General features: G+C 40.1%; 1 protein-coding gene across 7 annotated transcripts; it reads left to right on the top strand.

Moving 5' to 3' along the window:
• The first annotated feature begins 936 nt into the window (after nt 1–936).
• Nucleotides 937–18,957, top strand: NUDT13 (nudix hydrolase 13). 7 transcript variants are annotated; one of them, XM_059662406.1, is made up of 9 exons: nt 937–1,071; nt 6,649–6,740; nt 10,516–10,655; nt 12,096–12,230; nt 13,632–13,738; nt 14,488–14,613; nt 14,766–14,877; nt 15,553–15,707; nt 16,634–18,957. In XM_059662406.1, exons 2-9 carry the CDS (start codon nt 6,658–6,660, stop codon nt 16,832–16,834), a joined length of 1,059 nt encoding a protein of 352 aa, XP_059518389.1. In that variant the 5' UTR covers nt 937–1,071; nt 6,649–6,657; the 3' UTR covers nt 16,835–18,957. The 7 variants fall into 7 exon arrangements, with proteins under 7 accessions (XP_059518389.1, XP_059518390.1, XP_059518391.1 ...); XM_059662407.1 differs by having other exon boundaries at nt 949–1,075; XM_059662408.1 differs by lacking the exon at nt 937–1,071 and adding an exon at nt 1,539–2,237.
• Nucleotides 18,958–19,195: the final 238 nt, after the last annotated feature.

Genomic DNA, 19,195 nt, shown 5'->3' with positions numbered 1-19,195 from the left:
TCTGGGCTGATCCAGAGAGGGAGAGACTATGGTCTTAGCAAGTGGAATGTGGTCTAAGGGAAAGGGAATGTTGGTTGTGAAGTGGTCTAAAGATCAGTTCCCAGGGGAGGGGATATTGATTCAATTATTTGATCTAACAATATCCACTTAGTTTTTTTGTGTGTTTTTTTAGTTCCTTCATGGTCTTTGCTTAAATATCACCTTATCAATGAGGCTGACCACCATATATAAAATAGCAAAATCCTTCCTCGTATCTTGCTTTATTTTTTTTCCTAGCACTCATAACCACTTGACACATTGTCCAGTATATTTACTTTCCTGTTTTGTTTTCTGTGAGATCATGTGCCTATAACAATTCTGGGCGTATTTGGTACTCATTAAATACATGTTGATTGGATGGCCTTCATACTGTCTTTTCATATCAGTAAGTAGCTTTAGTAGTGAGAAGAGAACAGCACTAGAGTGGTTTTGCTTTCAGTCAGATGGGATCCTCTTGCCCTGGTTGATCAAGGAATGCATTCTATCATTAGTGCCAATACATGTAGACACAGTCATGTCTGTTGAAATTGGCAGAATTTCATAAAATGTTAGAGCTAGTTCTAAAGTGGGCAGAGAATTAGAGATACAGAGAAGTTGAAAGGTATCTTATTTCCTGCCCCAAACACCTCCCCTTCCCCCACAAAATATGCTTTCTGTGCATGATTAGTTTAATAATGTTATCCTTTTGTTATTTAAAAAAAATGGATCTTATGCTGATCTGCCTTCTCCAAAGACACAGAAGTTCTGATAATGGACTTAGAAGATTCCGGCATTAGGAAGGTTGAGAACCACTGTCTTAGAAGATCATGCTTTTGACAGCTATGGTTAACTTCGCAGTGGGAGGGCATAGCAGCACGTCTGTAGATTGAACTACATTTCCCAGAATGCACCTCTAGGAGGATTCTGGGAAGTGTGGCAGAGGCAGCCACGGTCCCTCTGGGCTGGGGAAGCGCAACTTCCCGGGAACACTTGGAATTTCCTGGTTTCTGCTGATTGTTGAGGCCTAGGACGGCACCCCCACCCCAGCTCGGAGTGAGTACAGCCGGACGACACTGTTCCGGTTCTAAGTGCAAGAGGCATAATCAGGATCGGAAAAACCTCTGTTACAGCATTTTGCCATTTTAGCTTAGCCCCGTCTCCTTCTTACAGAAACCAGGAATGACCACAGCTTTGCATCATGACCTGTAGCGCTCTCTTACTAACTACACGTACTAATGTTTTGGAGAGTCACTTAAAAATGGAATTTGCTAACTTCTCTGATGGTGCCTGGATTATTTTTGAATTAAGGGAGGAAACATTAGTTTTCAGGAAGTAAATTAGGGTTCAGAAAAGAAAGCTGGTCTGAGAGACCGCGAAACCTGTGTCCCAGCGGCTCCTTGGTTCTGCTGCTGTCCCAGCCCATCCCGGCCCGTCCGCTGTCAGGAGGAGACAGACTCTGCAAACACCGCGGAGCCCGGCCTCTTGGCAAATGAACCAGCGGGTCCCGGGGCTTTTGTCATGCTGCAGTGCTTTACAAATGCATCTTTCCGATGTTAAGATGAACAGGATGAGAAATGTGTGAATCTTTCATTACAGGGGGATTTGCCTCCTCGTTTAATAGTTTTCAGTAAAAACAATATTACCTTTTATCTCTATCAGTATTTGTATTTAAAAACATAAATAATATGGGGGGAAGAAGGGGACATAGGTAATACTTTCAACAATAAAAATTAAAGAAAAAGAAGAAAAAAAAAGATGAGCTTTAGAGCCAGATAGCCCCTGGGTTTGACTGCTGCTCCCTAGATTGTGATCTCAGATTGGCCAACTTCTCAAAGCTTTGTCTTCCTGTAAAATGAGATAAATGCATTCATTCATTCCTTCTTCATTGGTGTATAGTGTATTTACACTGTGCTAGCTGCTGTAGAGAATGGAAGGCACAACCCTAACCTTGAAGCATTTCACAGTCTAACAAACCTGAGAATATGCAAAAGCTGACATCGTTGTAATTCACCTGAGATCCAGAGTCTCTCCTTCCCCTGTGAGAAGTAAGACTTTGCAAAACCAAGCCCACAAGTAAGGTGAGAGCCCCAGGTCCCAAAGTCGGCCAGTGGGAGAGCCAGGAATAAAAGGACTCGCGTCTCTCCACTGCTCACTTCGCCGTTCCCTCCTGGCTTTGGAGACACGCATTTGTACTGTGAAAACAGAAGGCAGTCCTACTGGTAAGCTTGCCATGTAAAGTAATGGTGCTGCCAAAAGTACAAGGAGTGGCAAGGGTAGGTTTACAGTTGTTTGTATGGGAAATAACACAATAATTAATAAATAATAACACAAGAACAAACCGTGTTTCACGGACTCACCACTGTAAACCTCCGTCTGCCTCACCCTGTATTTTGTGAATAGTGAACATTTATCCTCAGTGTGCAGTCAGGCATTAAACTATGACGACAGTTGCCAATTCAACAATAACAGTTACTCTGTTTGTGATGTGGCATTTGAGTAGACGGATGTGAGTATGGCAGCATGTTTACTAAATCTGAGCCCCTGGGCCAATACACTTTGAATTATGCATCACACTGAAACCCCCCCCCCCCCCCACAAAAGATAGTGAAAAATCACAAATATTTCAGAAAAAGAAAATAGCAAATTGTTCCTGCACTAGATTTCTGAATAGTATAGGACGAAATTATATTTTCATCCTAAAACAATCTCACATAGCCTCCTGACTGCTAAAATAACCTTTGTTTGTTTGTTTATACTGAGGTTCTGTCTGAATGACTACTTCACAGAGAAAGACAATACATATAGCAGTTGGTTCCTGTAGTGCACTTTGGTGATCAAATTGTGGAATACACTGCACATGTACTATAATATTTTAAAAAATTAGAATGATCAAATGCAGAGTGAAACCACAATTAATGAATGAGCACAGAACATCAGACATTTTACAAAAGTAGAAAAAAGACTACTAAATCTGAAAACACTTTCAAGGTCTATAGCAGTGGTTCTCAACCTTCCTAATGCTGAGACCCTTTAATACAGTTCCTCATGTTGTGGTGACCCCCAATTTCATTGTTACAAATTGAACATAATTAAAGCATAGTGTTTAATCACAAAAACAATATGTAATTATATATGTGTTTTCCGATGGTCTTAGGTGACCGCTGGTCTATAGTGATCAAAGAAATAGAAACGTGTTTTTATAACCGAATGCTATTGAATATTGTTAAGTGTGATAATGTGTAGAAAGACCATTGGTTTTAAAATAAATCTACTTGGGGTAACTTATGTCAAAGAAAGAACTTGAAAATATCAGCACAGAGGTATTTAGGTGGTATTTCTGGTAATTTAAAATCAGAGCAATCTAAATGTCTAAAATCGGGGGAGTGTTTAGCAAAATCAGTGCGAGTATGCTTGAAAGTAATATCATGTAGCCAAAAAATTATGAAGCTTTTATAAAAACATAGAAAACTGCTTATATCATGTTTCATGAAAGCAAGTTGAAAAAAAAGTGTACTCTGACTATAAAGATGTAAAAATTGTATGTGTACAAAAGACTAGAAAATACATATTAAATTATAAGTTACATTTATGTGATGATATTATGGGTACTCTCACAATTCTGTTTTGCAGGTGTCCCATAAGTAGTGATATTAATTTTGTAATTTAAATGATCTATTTAAAAGAGAAAAATACAGTTAAAACTGAATTTTAAGAAAATCATTTTTGCTTCTTTGACTTTTAAATAGTCTCTATACTGCTTTTATGTAAGATGTCTATGAAAATTACAAGAAAAAATAAAGTTAAAAAATACATAAGGGCCCATTTAGAAAAGGAATTAGACTTAATCTTTATCTACTAGGCTTATGACTGTACCAATCAAGGTACAATTCTCTATTAAAAGAAGTCTGTTTTTCCTCTTGATTACTGACATTTTCTTCAAAGCTACATTAAGAACTTTACCATGTTTTCTACAGGCTTTGCAACCCCCATCCCTTGTGTCAGCAGGTCATCCCATGAGTCAGCAGGTCACGATACTTCACAAGGGGCAGGAAGTAGGCAAAACATCAGGCAGTCAAGTGCAGTGGGCCACACAGATTAGCTGGTAGTCATAACTACAACCAAGAAGCTTCTACAGTTTTCAGGATTCAAAGAATTTATCAAAGGAATTCCTTTTGGCTCTGGGAGGGTGTGTGAGTTGGGGAATGTGATGAGGTACTTACTAGAAACAGTGGCTTGGAAATAGCCTCATTGTGCAGTTAGTCCCGGGAATTATTACTTATTATACTTTATTTGATTGTAAAGGAGTATGTACACTGGTTAAAATTTTTGTAGTACAGGAATGTATAGAGTAAAACTTACAGGTACCCTTTTCAATCTCTATCTTCATTCCATTCTACCAAATTAGTCACTGATAACCATTTGATATGTGTACTTCTAGTCACTTTTAAAATATAAATAAAGGTTGGCTGGCGTGGCTCAGCAGTTGAGTGTTAATCTATGAACCAGGAGGTCATGGTTCAATTCCCAGTCAGGGCACATGCCGGGGTTGCGGGCTCCATCCCCAGTGTGGAGTGTGCAGGAGGCAGCCAATCAGTGATTCTCTCTCATCACTGATGTTTCTCTCTCTCTCCCTCTCCCTTCCTGTCTGAAATCGATAAAATATATTTAAAAATATAAATAAATACGTATCTAATTTATGTATTCTGGTATGTATATGTATATGCCTTTTCTTTATAAATTATTTAGATGAGGCTAAAACAACCAAAAACTACTTGCTTTTCTTACGTAATATATTCTGAGTATATTCCCCTCTTACTACATATATAGCCTTCCACTGTTATGTTAACAGCTGTGTATTATTCCTTTCTGTCATAATTTTCAGTGAACATTCTTATACATAGCCTTTTCTTCTTAGGATAAATTCCTAGAAGTGGAATTTCTAGGTGAAAGGAATGTTTATTAATTCTCAGAGCTGCATATGAGGCAGAAATATTGACTTTAAATACATTTCTTACAGTAATAACACAAGTCTGATCACTTTAATACTTTCCTAGGGTGCTTTGTGACCCACATATCACATATTGCCTTCTGTGAAGTTACTTGTTTTCTCTCTCCTGCTAGAGTCCCTTGAGGGCAGGACTTTATCCTGTATATTTTTTGTATTTCTTAACGGCCCTTGCATAAAGTCAGTACTCAGTAAATATTTTGTTGAATGTCATTTGCTAAATATAATTTACCCTTGTCCAGGACAAAGTTAGCCAAAACTGTCCAAGGATTAGTCATCAGCATTTCGTAATTATGCAGCCAAGAAGTGGGCCTAAGCTTTAGATGGTCTTCAGCACTTTGGTGTCGAAGTTTGTTTCCCTTGGGCAAAGTTAAAAGTGTGGCTGGTTATTTGACTTGTACTGATTTTTTCATTTCAGTGGAACTTCTTGCCTCTTCTATTGCTAATATGAAATGTACTTCTCATGGGAAATAAAATGCTTACTGATATACAATTTAAAAGGAACCACCTTCTACAGAATTTATTCTTTTCCCCTCCCATTGTGTATTCTTAAGATAGAGCATTTTTTCCTCTCACAATGAGATGCAAAAAAATAGAAAATATCTTAGATCCATGTATCTAAGGCAGCCTTTAAAAATATATATATATTGATTTCAGAGAGGAAGGGTGAGGGAGATAGAAATGTCAATGATGAAAGAGAAATCATTGGCGGCTGCCTCCTGCATACTCCCTACTGGGGATCGAACCCGTAACCTGGGCATGTGCCCTTGACTGGAATCAAACCCGGGACCCTTCAGTCTGCAGGCTGACGCTCGCTCTCTCCACTGAGCAAAACCAGCTAGGGCTTTTGCTGCCTTTTGAAATACTTCCCTAATGGCCATGATTTTATATTTTTATTATTTATAGGATTCATCCTGTTTCATATTCTGAGAAATGTGGCTCCATTACTCTGGAGACCCTCCCAGGCTTCCTTGGTCTATCAGAGTTCTGCTAGCTGCTGAAACAAACTTTGAAATGTCAGTGGCTTAATATGGTAGAAGTTAATTTCTCACTCACAAATTGTCCAAGGCTGGGGGGCGGGGGGAAGTTTGGTTGACAGGTGGCTTTTCCCATGGAATGATTCAAGGATGTAATGGTGTGCCATTCTAGAATCTTCCAAACAGACGGGGAAAAAGAGAATGGAAAAGGCATCCCCATTTCTTAACTGCTTCAGCCACTCACATTCCATTGGTTTTGGCTCTACTTACATGCAAGGGAGGAGAGAAATGTAGGCCTCAGCTCCCCAGCTACCTCCCAGCAACAGTTCCCCAATCTGGAAGGACAGCACCCATTTCTTGTGGATAGCTAGCTGATTCTCATAACAACAGAGTAGGTAGGCAGAACAGGTTTTAATTTTGTAAATTAGGAAAAAGGTATTGAAAAGTTAAAATCCCATAGCTAGTTAGTGGTAGAAATGCAATTTACAAACCAGATCATCTGACTCCTATTCAGTTTCTCTTTCCTTAATATTTAAAAAGTAATATTATTCTGGCTTAAAGTATAACCCTTTTGGTGATTCATTATTTTAAATTGCGTACTATGATCTTTTTTTTTTTTTTTTTTTTTTAACTCCTCTTTCCTCTAAGGACCTGACAATGTCTCTGTATTGTGGAATTGCTTGCAGGAGAAAATCTTTTTGGTGCTATCGGCTGTTGTCAACCTATGTCGCTAAGACCCGGTGAGTTAACCAACCTAACCTCTGATTACTCAATCTTTGGCCCATTAAATTATAAAATTCTTAAAATCCTATATTGAGGATTATGGTTATATGATTAAGATGTACATATAAGGATGTTCACTGAGAATTATTTATACTTGGAAAAATTCTAAATAAATTTCCAATAATATCTAAAATACCTGACTTATTTAAATATAAGTTCTAGTAAGATAGGAACTTTGTCTTTTCCACTATGGTACCCCTAGTGCACAAGACAGAACCTGGCACATAGTAGGCACTGAAGCCTTGTTGAATGGCTGAATGAACAGGGAGAAGTTAATTAAATCATGGTACACCCATATGATGGCATTAAAAACTACACTGAATAATAGTTCATGACGTTTCCTGAAAATAAGGTAAATAACTCCAATCCTGGCACCCTCCGCCACCAAAGAACTAAACTTCAGTGGAAGGTAGACTAGAAAAAAGAAATCTACACCAGTACAGGAAAATGATAAATGACTTCTTTGTCTCAGCCTGGGCAAATTTGATATCTATGAATTTGAAATCACTAGCCTGCTCTCATACAGTTTTGGGGTTTGAATTTGCACCATTGATATGGTGTGGTCCAAAGACCCCCTACCGAAGAAATGGATATAAGTAGTATCCTAGACTGATACCTCTGGGGCACCTGGCAGGAGCAAATGCAACCCTCCCATGGAGGGAACACTCACAACCACTGCTTCCCACGCAGGAAGCTCTGCCAATGGGAGTGCCCATCCAAAACGAAAGGCACACAAGCTTAGGATCTGACAGGAGCAAGGTGAGGACGCAACAAAATTGCAATACTTGTTTCAGTATTGTTGGGCATTTAGTTTATTTGCAGTTCTCAAAAAATGATAGAATTACTTGAATAGTCTAAAAAATGAGTATGTTAATGTGATTAAATATATTAAAAATAAAAAATCATGAGAAAAGAATAGAATTCTATTAATAAGGAATACAGTGTAAAAATGATAATATGTTTAAGAAAAAAGGCTACAAATTAGTAGGTCTGACTAAATAGACCTAAATATGTATAGATGCATAATATTAATAAATAGTTTGGAGAATTTCAAGCTGTGAACAGTATTTGAGTGGTGGGTTCCTAATGATTTCCTTTTTTGAAAAAATTGATGATTGTATTTCCTGATTTTTATAGAATGACTATTTTTTACTTTTATAATAAGAAAAAAACAGTTTTTTTAATCTTAGTTTTATGGTTCCCATGCTATTATCACCAATGGGGAAAATGAATTTTGAAAAATAGTGTTTCTCAGTAAGAAATGTGTGAGAAACTTTGGGGCCTCAGCCCGTTCCAGTGAGGCCCCAGGCTTACGGCCTTCGCCTCGGTGTTTTCTTTCAGGGTCGTTAGGGCAAAGCACAGGCTGTACCGCTCGTGCTGTTCTTTCGTGAAGGCAGCTGTGTTTGTTCTATTGTTTCTGTTCGGGAACTTCTGAGTGGCACATGTCTCTCCTTTGACATACATCGAGTCTCTGCCCTGGGAGGCTGCAGCCATTCATATTAAGTTTAAAAATATCACAAGTATTAAAATCTCAGGTTTCCTCTGCTTCTGTCTATAAAGAGATCACTGTAAGCCCTTTCATCACGCAGTCAGAAACGGTTTCTAAAGATGTTGCTTGGGGTGTGTCTATCATTTTGCTTTGTGGTTTTTCATGTTGAGTCAACTCTGCCTACTGGGGTTACACAAGCTCGCAGATCCTACAGAAAATATCTGTAAACCTGATTTCCTGGTTAAGTGACAAATATGCCATATACCCAAGAGTCTGTTTTAGGGCTTTCAACAGGCAAGAATGGCTATCCCTAAGGCCCAGAAAGAGAATCCACATTCAGTCCCCCTCCCCTCCCCAGAACCCCCACATCATAGGAGCATTGATTTGATTCTCAAGGCTCTTATTAAAAGGTTAGACCAGCAGTCGGCAAACTCATTAGTCAACAGAGCCAAATATCAACAGTACAACGATTGAAATTTCTTTTGAGAGCCAAATTTTTTAAACTTAAACTATATAGGTAGGTACATTGTTATTGACTTAACTAGGGTGCTCCTAAGGCTTAAGAAGAGCCACACTCAAGGGGCCAAAGAGCCGCATGTGGCTCGAATAAGGCCACCCTTAATGAGGGTACCAGAAAAGCCTAGAACTTGCCACCATATGATTTCTTTTCTTTTTTTTTTTTCCATATGATTTCTTTTACAACAGAAGCTAATTATAGAATACTAGTGGCCCGGTGCATGAATTCATGCACACTGAAAGGAAATGAATTGGAATATTTTAATATCGCTATTCGCCCTTTCTCTATAATAGAAATGTCAACCAAATTCATGATTGACAATGACAGATGGAAACACACGCGTGATAGGCATGAGAGCTTTATATGTATCATGCATGAGTGAGTGAACTCAGCCTATATATAGATAGGCTGAGATAGATATAGAACAAACTTGCTTAATTATATGTGCTTTCTGATGTAGCTAAACTTTTTCCAGCCCAGTGAAGCACCCCAACTTCTCTTTCAGGTAATTGTCAGCAACACAACAGTAAATATCAACACGAAGCGGATTATTATTGTAGATCACGCAGGGAGAACAAAGGGCAAAATATTTAACTGCAGCAGTGTTTGACTATATTCTGTGCAGTGAGAAAACCTGAAGTCATTTTCAAGGTCCACCATTTCTTACTTCTTTTCAGTCGGGTCAAGTTTCTAAACTTTCTAAATCTCCGTTTTCCGGCTAATGAAAAGAAAATAGGATTCCACCGAGTCTCCTATCTACCTGCTCCAGGACTTCTGTGAGGATCAAATGAGATGAGGCACAGGAAAATGCTTCAGAGACATTTGGTTACTGTGTAAAGTGTTTGCATCTGGCTATAAAGCAAGTTGTGTTCCTGGGCCGAAGAAACTGCAAGGAGGCTAGTCGTGGCTAGGGAGAGGAAGCCGGGCATTGCTATGTGACATCATTACCCGGATGGAGGGAAGGACACTTACATATTAGCCTTTTATATATATAGAGATTCTCTGTTCTGCATTTTTATTTTGGCTAATGAAAATATTACCCTCACTAAATAAAACAAGTAATGGCTTCACTTGGTGCCTTCAGTAAAGACATGGAGCAAATGGTGTCCACCTGGGAGCTAGATGTTTGAAACAAGGGTGCATGTGCATTGAAGATAAAATTGGCACTTTATCTTCCCTAGATCGAAGGCGAGTTTCTGAAGGTATAATGTTTTTACTCTTTGTCTGCAGTAATGCAGTCTGCTTGCATCTCTAGGTATTCTGTGGTTGATGTTTTATCACTGTACTTGTTTTCCTCTCAATCCACTGCATGTAAATTCTTGCTTCACAGTGTAATATGGGCAAAGTGCCTTGAGGTTCAATTCAGTAAATATTTATTACCCTTGAAGTTCAATTCAGTAAGTATTTATGGAATTGAGCCATAATTACTGGAGATACAGAAGTAAGGCAGACCCTGCCCGTAAGGAGGTCATAGTCTTTCGGGGGAGACAGACAAATGAACAGACAGTACAACGTAAGTGCAACCACAGAAGTGCTGGCAAGGTATGCAATAAGATAAGACAAAGGAGGGACTGATGGCCTGCAGCCACCTCGAATCCTTCCCAGAGCAATTTAGTGTGTAAATAAATAAGAGGAAATAAGCGTGGTAGGAGAGGGATGCGGGAACAGGTGAATGCTGTCACGTAACTAAAGGTGGTTTTGTAATGCTTTATTTCCCCAAATACAGGTATTTATTTGAACTGAAGGAAGACGATGATGCGTGTAGAAAAGCCCAGCAGACGGGAGCATTTTACCTCTTTCACAGCCTGGCTCCTTTGCTTCAGCAATCAGAACATCAGTACCTGCCCCCCCAGCACAGCCTATTAGGTAAGCCCAGAGTGAACCAGTAGAGTAGACCAACCTGGGGCTACTGAGCAGAATTCCGTCCATATTGATCCCTGAGAAGGATCCTCCAAGTTTAGAGTCCAGATCAGGGGTCCTCAAACTACGGCCCACGGGCCACATGCAAATACAAACATTGTATTTGTTCCCGTTTTGTTTTTTTACTTCAAAATAAGATATGTGCAGTGTGCATAGGAATTTGTTCATAGTTTTTTTTTAAACTATAGTCCGGCCCTCCAACGGTCTGAGGGACAGTGAACTGGCCCCCCCGTTTAAAAAGTTTGAGGACCCCTGGTCCAGATTGTCTCAAAGTCCTCTGCCAATTAAATACTTCGTGTATACACCTGTGTTGCCCAGGAAACTGTTATTTAGTGATGGTATGAACCACTACTGCCTTAAACCAGGGGTAGGCTAAACTGCTGTCCACATTGGAACCCCTTACATTTTGTAAGTAAATTTTCATTGGACCAGAGCCACGCTCACTCATTTATACTAGTAGATTGTCTGTGGCTGCTTTTGCATTATAATGGCAGAGCAGAGGAGTTGACAGAGCTTAAAAGCCTAAAAGGTCTTGCCAACCCCTGCCTTGGGCTGGTGATTTCCAGCCTCCATGGAGTTGCACAGTGTCTTACTGGCCAGGATTTGCATTGTGACTTCATTTCTCCTAGAAGGGTCAAAATTAATAGTGAATTAATTAATGTAACTAGAGATATTTAAACTATTGGGATTTGGCTTTCAAGATACTAACTGTCCGTTTTCTATGATGTCACTCTACACTGACTAACTTCTAAATACACTGCCAGTGAATTTCCTTCGTGGGTCGGATGTTGGAGACCTGGATAGGTGGCTTCCAGCACGGCAGAAGAATGTGAGGATGCCTCGGAGGCACTACACATTTAGAGATGTAGCAACGTTCTGCTGTATTATGAATCAATAAATATGAGTCGTTCACGCACAGGGTAGGTTTTCTCCTAATGCAGCACTTACGTTACACATACTGGGATCTCAGATGACTATTCTGCTCTGGCCCACAAAAACAGCATAACCTGGAGATCAAAGTATAGAACTGATTTGGTCTCTACCATATTAAATGTGACACATTTTTTTCCATGCCATAATAAGTTAACTATAAAATCTTTTGAAGTAGGGGATATGCTCTTTCATGATACAATCATAGAGTAATACAGGGCTACACAGAGAGAATTCTTTTTATAGTCTAAATTCCTCAGATTGCTGATGAGAAAACGGAGGCTTAGAGAGGTTAAATGATTAGACCAAGTTTACATAGCTAATGAGCTGCAGGGCAGCGACTGGAAGCCAGGTGTACCTACTTCAAGCTGGAGTTACTGCTCTCCGGTAAGTTTAAGATGGCTCTGCTGGTTTAATTAAAACTCTTGTTTTATTTCCCCTTCTTTTGTTTCTTAGAGTTGGAAAAGCTCCTGGCTAAGTTTGGACAGGATGCACAAAGAATAGAAGATTCTGTGCTGATTGGATGCTCCGAACAACATGAAGCATGGTTTGCTCTGGATCTAGGTCTAAATAGCTCCTCTTCTGTAAATGGTACATGTTTTTCCTAATGGGTATTTCCCTGTGGTTCTCAGACTTTGTGATTTTACTTGATAGTAAAATAAAATAAAAAATTTTGGAATACAGAAATATCAACTTTGTATTTTAAGTTAGAACATAAAAAGGCACTACCATCGCCCAGCTGGCGTGGCTCATGGTTGAGTGGCGACCTATGAACCAGGAGGTCATGGTTCGATTCCCGGTCAGGGCACATGCTTCAGTTGCGGCTCGATCCCCAGTACAGAAGGTAGCCGATCAATGATTCTTTCTCATTGACATTTCTCTCTCTCTCCCTTGCCCCTCCTCTCTGGAAAAGAAACAAAAACCCACTACCATCTACTATCATTTAAAAGAAAATAAAGGAATTTTAATACTTTCTAAGGTAGATGGTGAGTACAAAGATGTTCATTGTATTATTCTCTGTCCCTTTATACACTTAATGTCATACATATTTCATAAGAAACGATTTTAAATTTATGACATCATTTTTGTATCTCTTATCAATGCAAATGAATAAACATGTTACCTTGAAGTCGCTCTGGGTCTTCAGACCTGCATCTGGGAACCAGTTTGCTGTAGGCTCATGGCTCCTATCAGACCTTTCTTCTCTCTTCAGGGTGTGGATGCAAATGTAATGATTCTGAGTGAGGTTCAGAGAGTTTAGAGGTCCCCTGTCATCTTTTTTCCAGGGAGAGTGTGTGGCTAGTACAACTGTTCTTATTGCCTGAAGATAATCTTGTGAAATAGCACTATGCTGTTTCCCAAATTTGCCTGAATATGAGAATCACCTGGTACTTGTTAAAAAATAAAGATTTCTGGCCTCACTCACCTGCTGTTCAGAATCTCCACGTGGGGGCTTGAAAGCCTGTATATAAAGGGTGTCCCCCAAAAATGTATATACAATAACAGCTAATTTCTATCACATTTTGAAAATGAAGTGTATTCTAATAAACACTGCCTTTATAATTATTCAAAGTGTGTATACATTTTGGGGGGACACACTTTGAATAATTATAAAGGCAGTGTTTATTAGAATACATTTCATTTTCAAAATGTGAACTACCAGCTGTTAAAGTGTGTATACTTTTTTGGGGACACCCTATATTTTGATTTTAGAGAAACATCGATTTGTTGTCCCATTTATTTATGCATTCATTGGTTGATTCTTGTATGTGTCCTGACCGGGGATTGAACCCAAAACCTTGGTGTATTGGAGATGACGCTCTAACCAAGTGAGCTACCCGGCCAGGGCTGAGAATCTGTATATTTTTTATTTTTCCTAGTTGCGTCTTATTAGGCGAGTTTGGGAAACACTGTTCTAACAGATATACCTGAGGAGGGGCCCCGAGGCAGTTTGACATGTGTTTCATTTCATTCTCTTTTCTAACTTCCTAGCTTCCTTACAGAAACCTGAAATGGAGACGGAGCTCCAGGGGTCCTTCATTGAGCTGAGGAAGGCTCTCTTTCGGCTGAACGTGAAGGATGCCTCCTTGCTGTCCACGGTAGGTGCCGATTCCTCAGCTCATAGGAAATAGCGAAGCAGTGCGGGAGGGCAAGTGCATGCACAAGCGAGAGCTACGCTCGATTTCTTCCTTTGCAGATTCTAGCTCTTCCTACAGACCGTGGCAGAAGGACACTGTGCTGTGGGGAGAGTGCCTGTCCCTTTCTTTCTGTTTGGCAGGATTGCCATCAGGAACACTTTCCCCTCAGGACATGCCGATCTGTGGTATCGATCAACCTCCTAAACATGTTCAGTGACCCACAGCATGTCACATGCATTTTGTTTTCCTATGAGAAATTATTTGTTATTGCTTTGACTCATCCTCACAGCTTTACACTTCACTTGCTAAAGTGCTTTTGATTATCCATTTAATTTAGAGATATCTCTAAACATTTTTTATTTGCAAGAACACCCCAACTTTATTGAGGAGGAATACATGTTAGAATGTTTCATATTGGAAATGTTTTATTTTTAAACTGGGTCATAGGTACATGGAGTGTTTCATACTTTATATATTACATTTTTAAAAATAATTCATAATATACTTAAACTATACTTTCTTTTATTCATGTTTCAGATGATGGAGGGATATGCTCAATAGTTTCCTTACTTTAAAGTTTAGACAGTTAACAAACCATTTAGAATAGAGGAACTGAAAAGGCACTGGCATTTCCCTCCGAGTTGCCCAGCCCTGTCCTAGATGAGCCCCACACTCTCTAAACGAAACCAAGCCCACCTTCGCACTCCTAGGCGCAGGCTCTCCTCCGCTGGCACGATGCTCATCGGTTCTGCAGCAGAAGTGGGCAGCCCACCAAGAAGAATGTAGCTGGCAGCAAGCGTGTGTGCCCTTCCAGTAAGACCATCTACTACCCGCAGGTGAGTGCTGCTGCAGGACAGGAGTCCAAGAAGCTGTGCGGCTCTGTCCTGGGGATGGAGCCTGTACGATACAAGGCTTTCCTTAGTGATTCATTCCTTCATCCTCCATCCAGGCGCCATAGCCCGCCTAAGTTGCCATCCCCTTTTCCTAGATGGCTCCCGTGGTGATCACTCTGGTGTCAGACGGGACTCGATGCCTGCTTGCCCGCCAGAGTTCCTTTCCCAAGGGGATGTACTCTGCCCTGGCGGGTTTCTGTGACATAGGTAAGGAGTTCAGAGACACGACAGCATATCGACAGAAGTTATTTCTCTGTGTTGCTGTCATAGTGCTTGGAGCCTCAAGCACCTTCTTCTCTGTCATGTCAAGAAAACGGCCCCTGGCATTATAATTTTCCAATATTTTACAGGCAAACTTTCAAACATGCAGCATAGTTGAAAGAACTATACAGTGAAAACCCATACACTCACCACCTAGATTCTATAATCTCTTATATTTACTTTATCACATATCTGTCCATCCATTCCTCTATCCATCAGTCCTCCTTATTTTTTGATGCACAGATTGCAGACATTAGTACACTTCTCCCTAAATATTTCAGCGTGCATAATATTAACTAGAATTAGTTTTCTCAGTCTATTGGGGTAAAATTTGCAAATGGTGGTATGTCGCATTATAATTTTATGAAAACTGACAGCAGCAGTAACCACTCCCACTGCCTCTCTATTTTGTGTTATAACTACCCTAGTAGGTTTAAGTATTGCAGTTCAACACCCAACTCTAGACTTGATTCCCATTGTTGGAGAGACTCAGAGATTTCAGGCTCTCTCAAGAGTATTTTCATTGAAGCTTTGGGGCCAGTTTTGCGCTCGTTCACAAATGGGCATCTGTATCACCCCTCCTGCTGCAGGGCTGTCCTGAATTAATCTGAGTGCTTGTAGGTGAAACTGTGGAAGAGGCTGTCCAGCGAGAAGTTGCAGAAGAGGTGGGATTGGAGGTGGACAGACTGCAGTACTCTGCATCCCAGCACTGGCCCTTTCCCAATAGCTCACTCATGATTGCTTGTCATGCAATTGTGAAACCAGGGCAGACGGAGGTAAGTGCTGCCTCCCGAATGCTCTGACATTTCCTTTGCCTCATCTAAGCTTGTCAGTAGGTACTTAAACAACGTCTAGTTTAACACTGTCTAGATTGTACAAAGATGCATAAGAAAGGTTTACATCCTTAAGGAATTTTCAATCTCGTAAAGAAAAGAATCACCACGAAAACTGGGAGTGCCAACATGGTCACCGTCCTTCCTTGTACCTATCTCAGTCACGAGACAACTTACCTTTCATCATCAGGACTTAACAGAGCATCTCGCATAGATTAGGCACATCATATATCAAATTTAATTATTGATTTCAAGATTGATCTTATTGCTCAAGTCAATCAGGATGTTGAGCACTGATTATTATTATCATTACATAATAATAATGATTATAGGGACTTCTGGTTGAAAGGCACTTATCCAACCTCATCTTCTACAGCATCCCTTACAGATGGCATTGTGGTCCCTATCTACCAAGTCTGTCTATTGTGTTTTGGTTTCTGTGGAATGAATACTATCTAATCTGCCTCAGCTTCCTGTGGATTCAGTTTGTTCTACTTTGCTTCTTGCAAAGATACAATGATCTTGATTATCATTAAAGAAGAGAAACATTTGTATGTTTATACAAGCAATTGAGGCACAAAGCAAAACAAGTATTATTCATAATTTACCCCTCTATGCTCACCACTCTTAAGATTTTAGTATTTGTACTTCTGGGTTTTTACTATTAAAAATATATTTAATTCTCATCTCTTACGTATGCCTCTTTTGCTGCTGGGCAATATCTAGAATTGATTTGTCCCCAGCCTATGGATCCCAGGTAATACCTTCTAAGATAGCTCAGTTCTAGAACTGTTTTCTCACCTTTGGCCATATAAGTCTAACTTTTGTAGCTCCCAGTCTTACATTCTGTTTTTCCTTATGTCTTTCAGATCCAGGTGAACTTGAGAGAACTAGAAGCAGCTGCCTGGTTTAGTCATGATGAGGTGGTCGCAGCCCTGAAGAGAGACCGCCCATATACTCAGCAACAGGATGGGACTTTCCCGTTCTGGTTGCCCCCTAAGTTAGCCATCGCCCACCAGCTGATTAAGGAGTGGGTGGAAAAACCAACCTGCCCCTCCCTGCCTGCTTAGCTCAGATCACCTAGGTCCCTCCTCAGTATCCCGGGGGGAGGGAGGGCACACCAAAGATCTGCTGAAAAGGGGAAGGTGACAAAAGGCCATACCCAACCAAATTCATATTAAGGCAGAGGTGAGCCTACAGTAAAACACCTCTACCAGCAGAGTTAATGAGAGAAGTCCCTACTCCTAGGCAACCAAAAACGCCAGCGTGAGAAGAAAAGCGAATGAGATGGCAACTGTCAAATCAGAGGGAAGGTGAAGCTCTACTTTAGATGTGGGCCCTTGTTTACCCATTTTCTCCGAGGCCTTAGGAGTAAACATCTTTTGGCATGTGGCTTGTTAATGCTGGGTTTATAGCTAACTGCCAAAATGTGCCTGGTGTAATTTTGGTTAAAACTTTTCTCTGAGTATTGAAAATATGTAGCAAATCTCAACCCACTGCATTACTTTTTGTCCTCATAGAATGAAGACAAATAGCACAACCTAACATTTTTGAAATCATGTACAGGTAATTATTTTGTTCATGGTAGTTAAATAGAAGTCCTGTTTCTTTAAGTCACCTGAAGGGATGCGGAAGGTGGGAGCTAAGGTCTCCCCAGGGTCCTCTGTAATAAATCGGGTGCAATGAGGTTCTGTTGACATAACTGCATCCCAGTGGGCTGCAAGGCGGTAAGTCTTTTTTGCTGTTACTTGCTCAGTTTGTAATGTAAGGAAGTGATTATCACTTTGCCATTCGTTTCCCTAAGTGTAAAATGGTTGCTGCTATTTGCATATCCAGTAAGTGTTGTAACTTAAACTAAGAGATTAGTGAGGATGAACCATTTCTTGAGTTTTATGGGACAAACTAAATTTAGGAATTCTCATCATTCATATATGCCATTTTATACCTTGTCATAGGGGAGAAGAATTTATCTGGAGGAAATAAAATAAATTTATATACCTCTGTTTAGATGTATTTTTCTGTCTTATGAAGAGAGGAAATTGCAGAAAGTGAGAATCTGGAGGGGGCGGGAGAAAAGGAATCTCTGTATTAGTGTGACAGGTGTTTAAGTCCAGGTTCCAAGTCTGGGAACAACTGAAGCAATGTGCAGAAGAAACGCTGTTGGAGGCCAGTTTGAAAAGAATGGATGTCTGGGGAAAGAGCTGTATCCTCAGATGATTTCAGGCACTAACTTGTGATTAAATACATGAGTGCCAGAAAACTTAAGATGATGCATACATCAAAGTTCCACAGGACTAAGAAAAAGAGCTTCTAGAACTAGAAAAGTTAAAGCACTGAATTTCCTATTGAAACCAAAAGGTTACTGCTGTCACTGTTGCCGGCAAACCATCATTGCTTTGGAAATCAAAGTACCTTCATCAGGAAATGGCGAGGGATAGTATGAGATGGGACTTGCTTGTCCTGCTAGATTGGCAGCTTGCGCCGACCCGAGCTGAACCCAGCATGTAGACGGGAAAAGCACTCTCGAAAGAGAGGTCCCGAGATTTCCCCATATCTTGCAGTCAGAAGAAAACAGTTCAGGGTCCATGTGTATTACCGTCTCCCAATCTTTTCTATCTCTATGTGGGTGTGTTTGTGAGCACATGTGTACACATCCCTGGTCTGAAAATACAGGATAGGAAGGGGAGGGTGTGTGTTTCTCAAATGTACCATGGAGTAACTGTTTGCTTTTGGATTAATGTGTTGTTTTGGAAAAGAAAAGATGAGAGTGGCTAACAGGAGGAGCTGCACCATTGAACTTTGTTTACCAGCAATGAGTGGGAAGAGAGCTTTGCTTTTCAGAACTCCAAGGATATCTGAAAGTTGAGGCAAAAGAGGACAAGGTTAGGATACTGCAATTGACATAAATAGAAGGAACTTTGGTACAGGGCTTACCTGGCTGGAGAATATTTATGTGGCAATTAATGATGAAGGTGCTAAGGATAAAAAGAACCCACTGGGTCTATGAAGTAGAATAGTAAAAACAAGTTAAACATTAAAATCAGTGTATTTGTCACCAAAGTGAGCCTGGCTCAAGGTCATTCCTGGTAACTGGGATAAAAAAGCAACTCATTCATTCCTTATTTTTTACTATCTTCCTTTCTCTACCCAACATTTAGTCCTCAATAAAAATAAATAATGTTCTAAACATGGACTATGTGAATGTCATCTCTTCTTCTGACTTCAAAACCTGTGCGGCCTCCTGGAGATCACAAAGACCCTGGCAGAGAGGGCAACATTTGAGAAATCAACCAGTGAAACTTGTAATGAAGAAATATATTTTTTAAAATATATATATATTTTGATTTTATAGAGAGGAAGGGAGAGGGATAGTCAGAACTATCGATGAGAGAGAAACATCGATCAGCTGCCTCCTGCATGCCCCCTACTGG

Source organism: Myotis daubentonii, chromosome 13, assembly GCF_963259705.1.
Source record: "Myotis daubentonii chromosome 13, mMyoDau2.1, whole genome shotgun sequence".
Lineage (NCBI taxonomy): Eukaryota > Metazoa > Chordata > Mammalia > Chiroptera > Vespertilionidae > Myotis > Myotis daubentonii.
This window is presented reverse-complemented; position numbering and strand designations above follow the sequence as displayed.

Excerpts from the sequence above, each read along its gene's own strand:
- NUDT13 (XM_059662406.1), top strand. The coding sequence starts at position 6,658 with ATGTCTCTGTATTGTGGAATTGCTTGCAGGAGAAAATCTTTTTGGTGC. Across the intron at positions 12,231-13,631 it reads TAGCTCCTCTTCTGTAAATG|CTTCCTTACAGAAACCTGAA; the intron begins GTACATGTTTTT and ends CTAACTTCCTAG. Across the intron at positions 14,614-14,765 it reads AGACCATCTACTACCCGCAG|ATGGCTCCCGTGGTGATCAC; the intron begins GTGAGTGCTGCT and ends CCCTTTTCCTAG.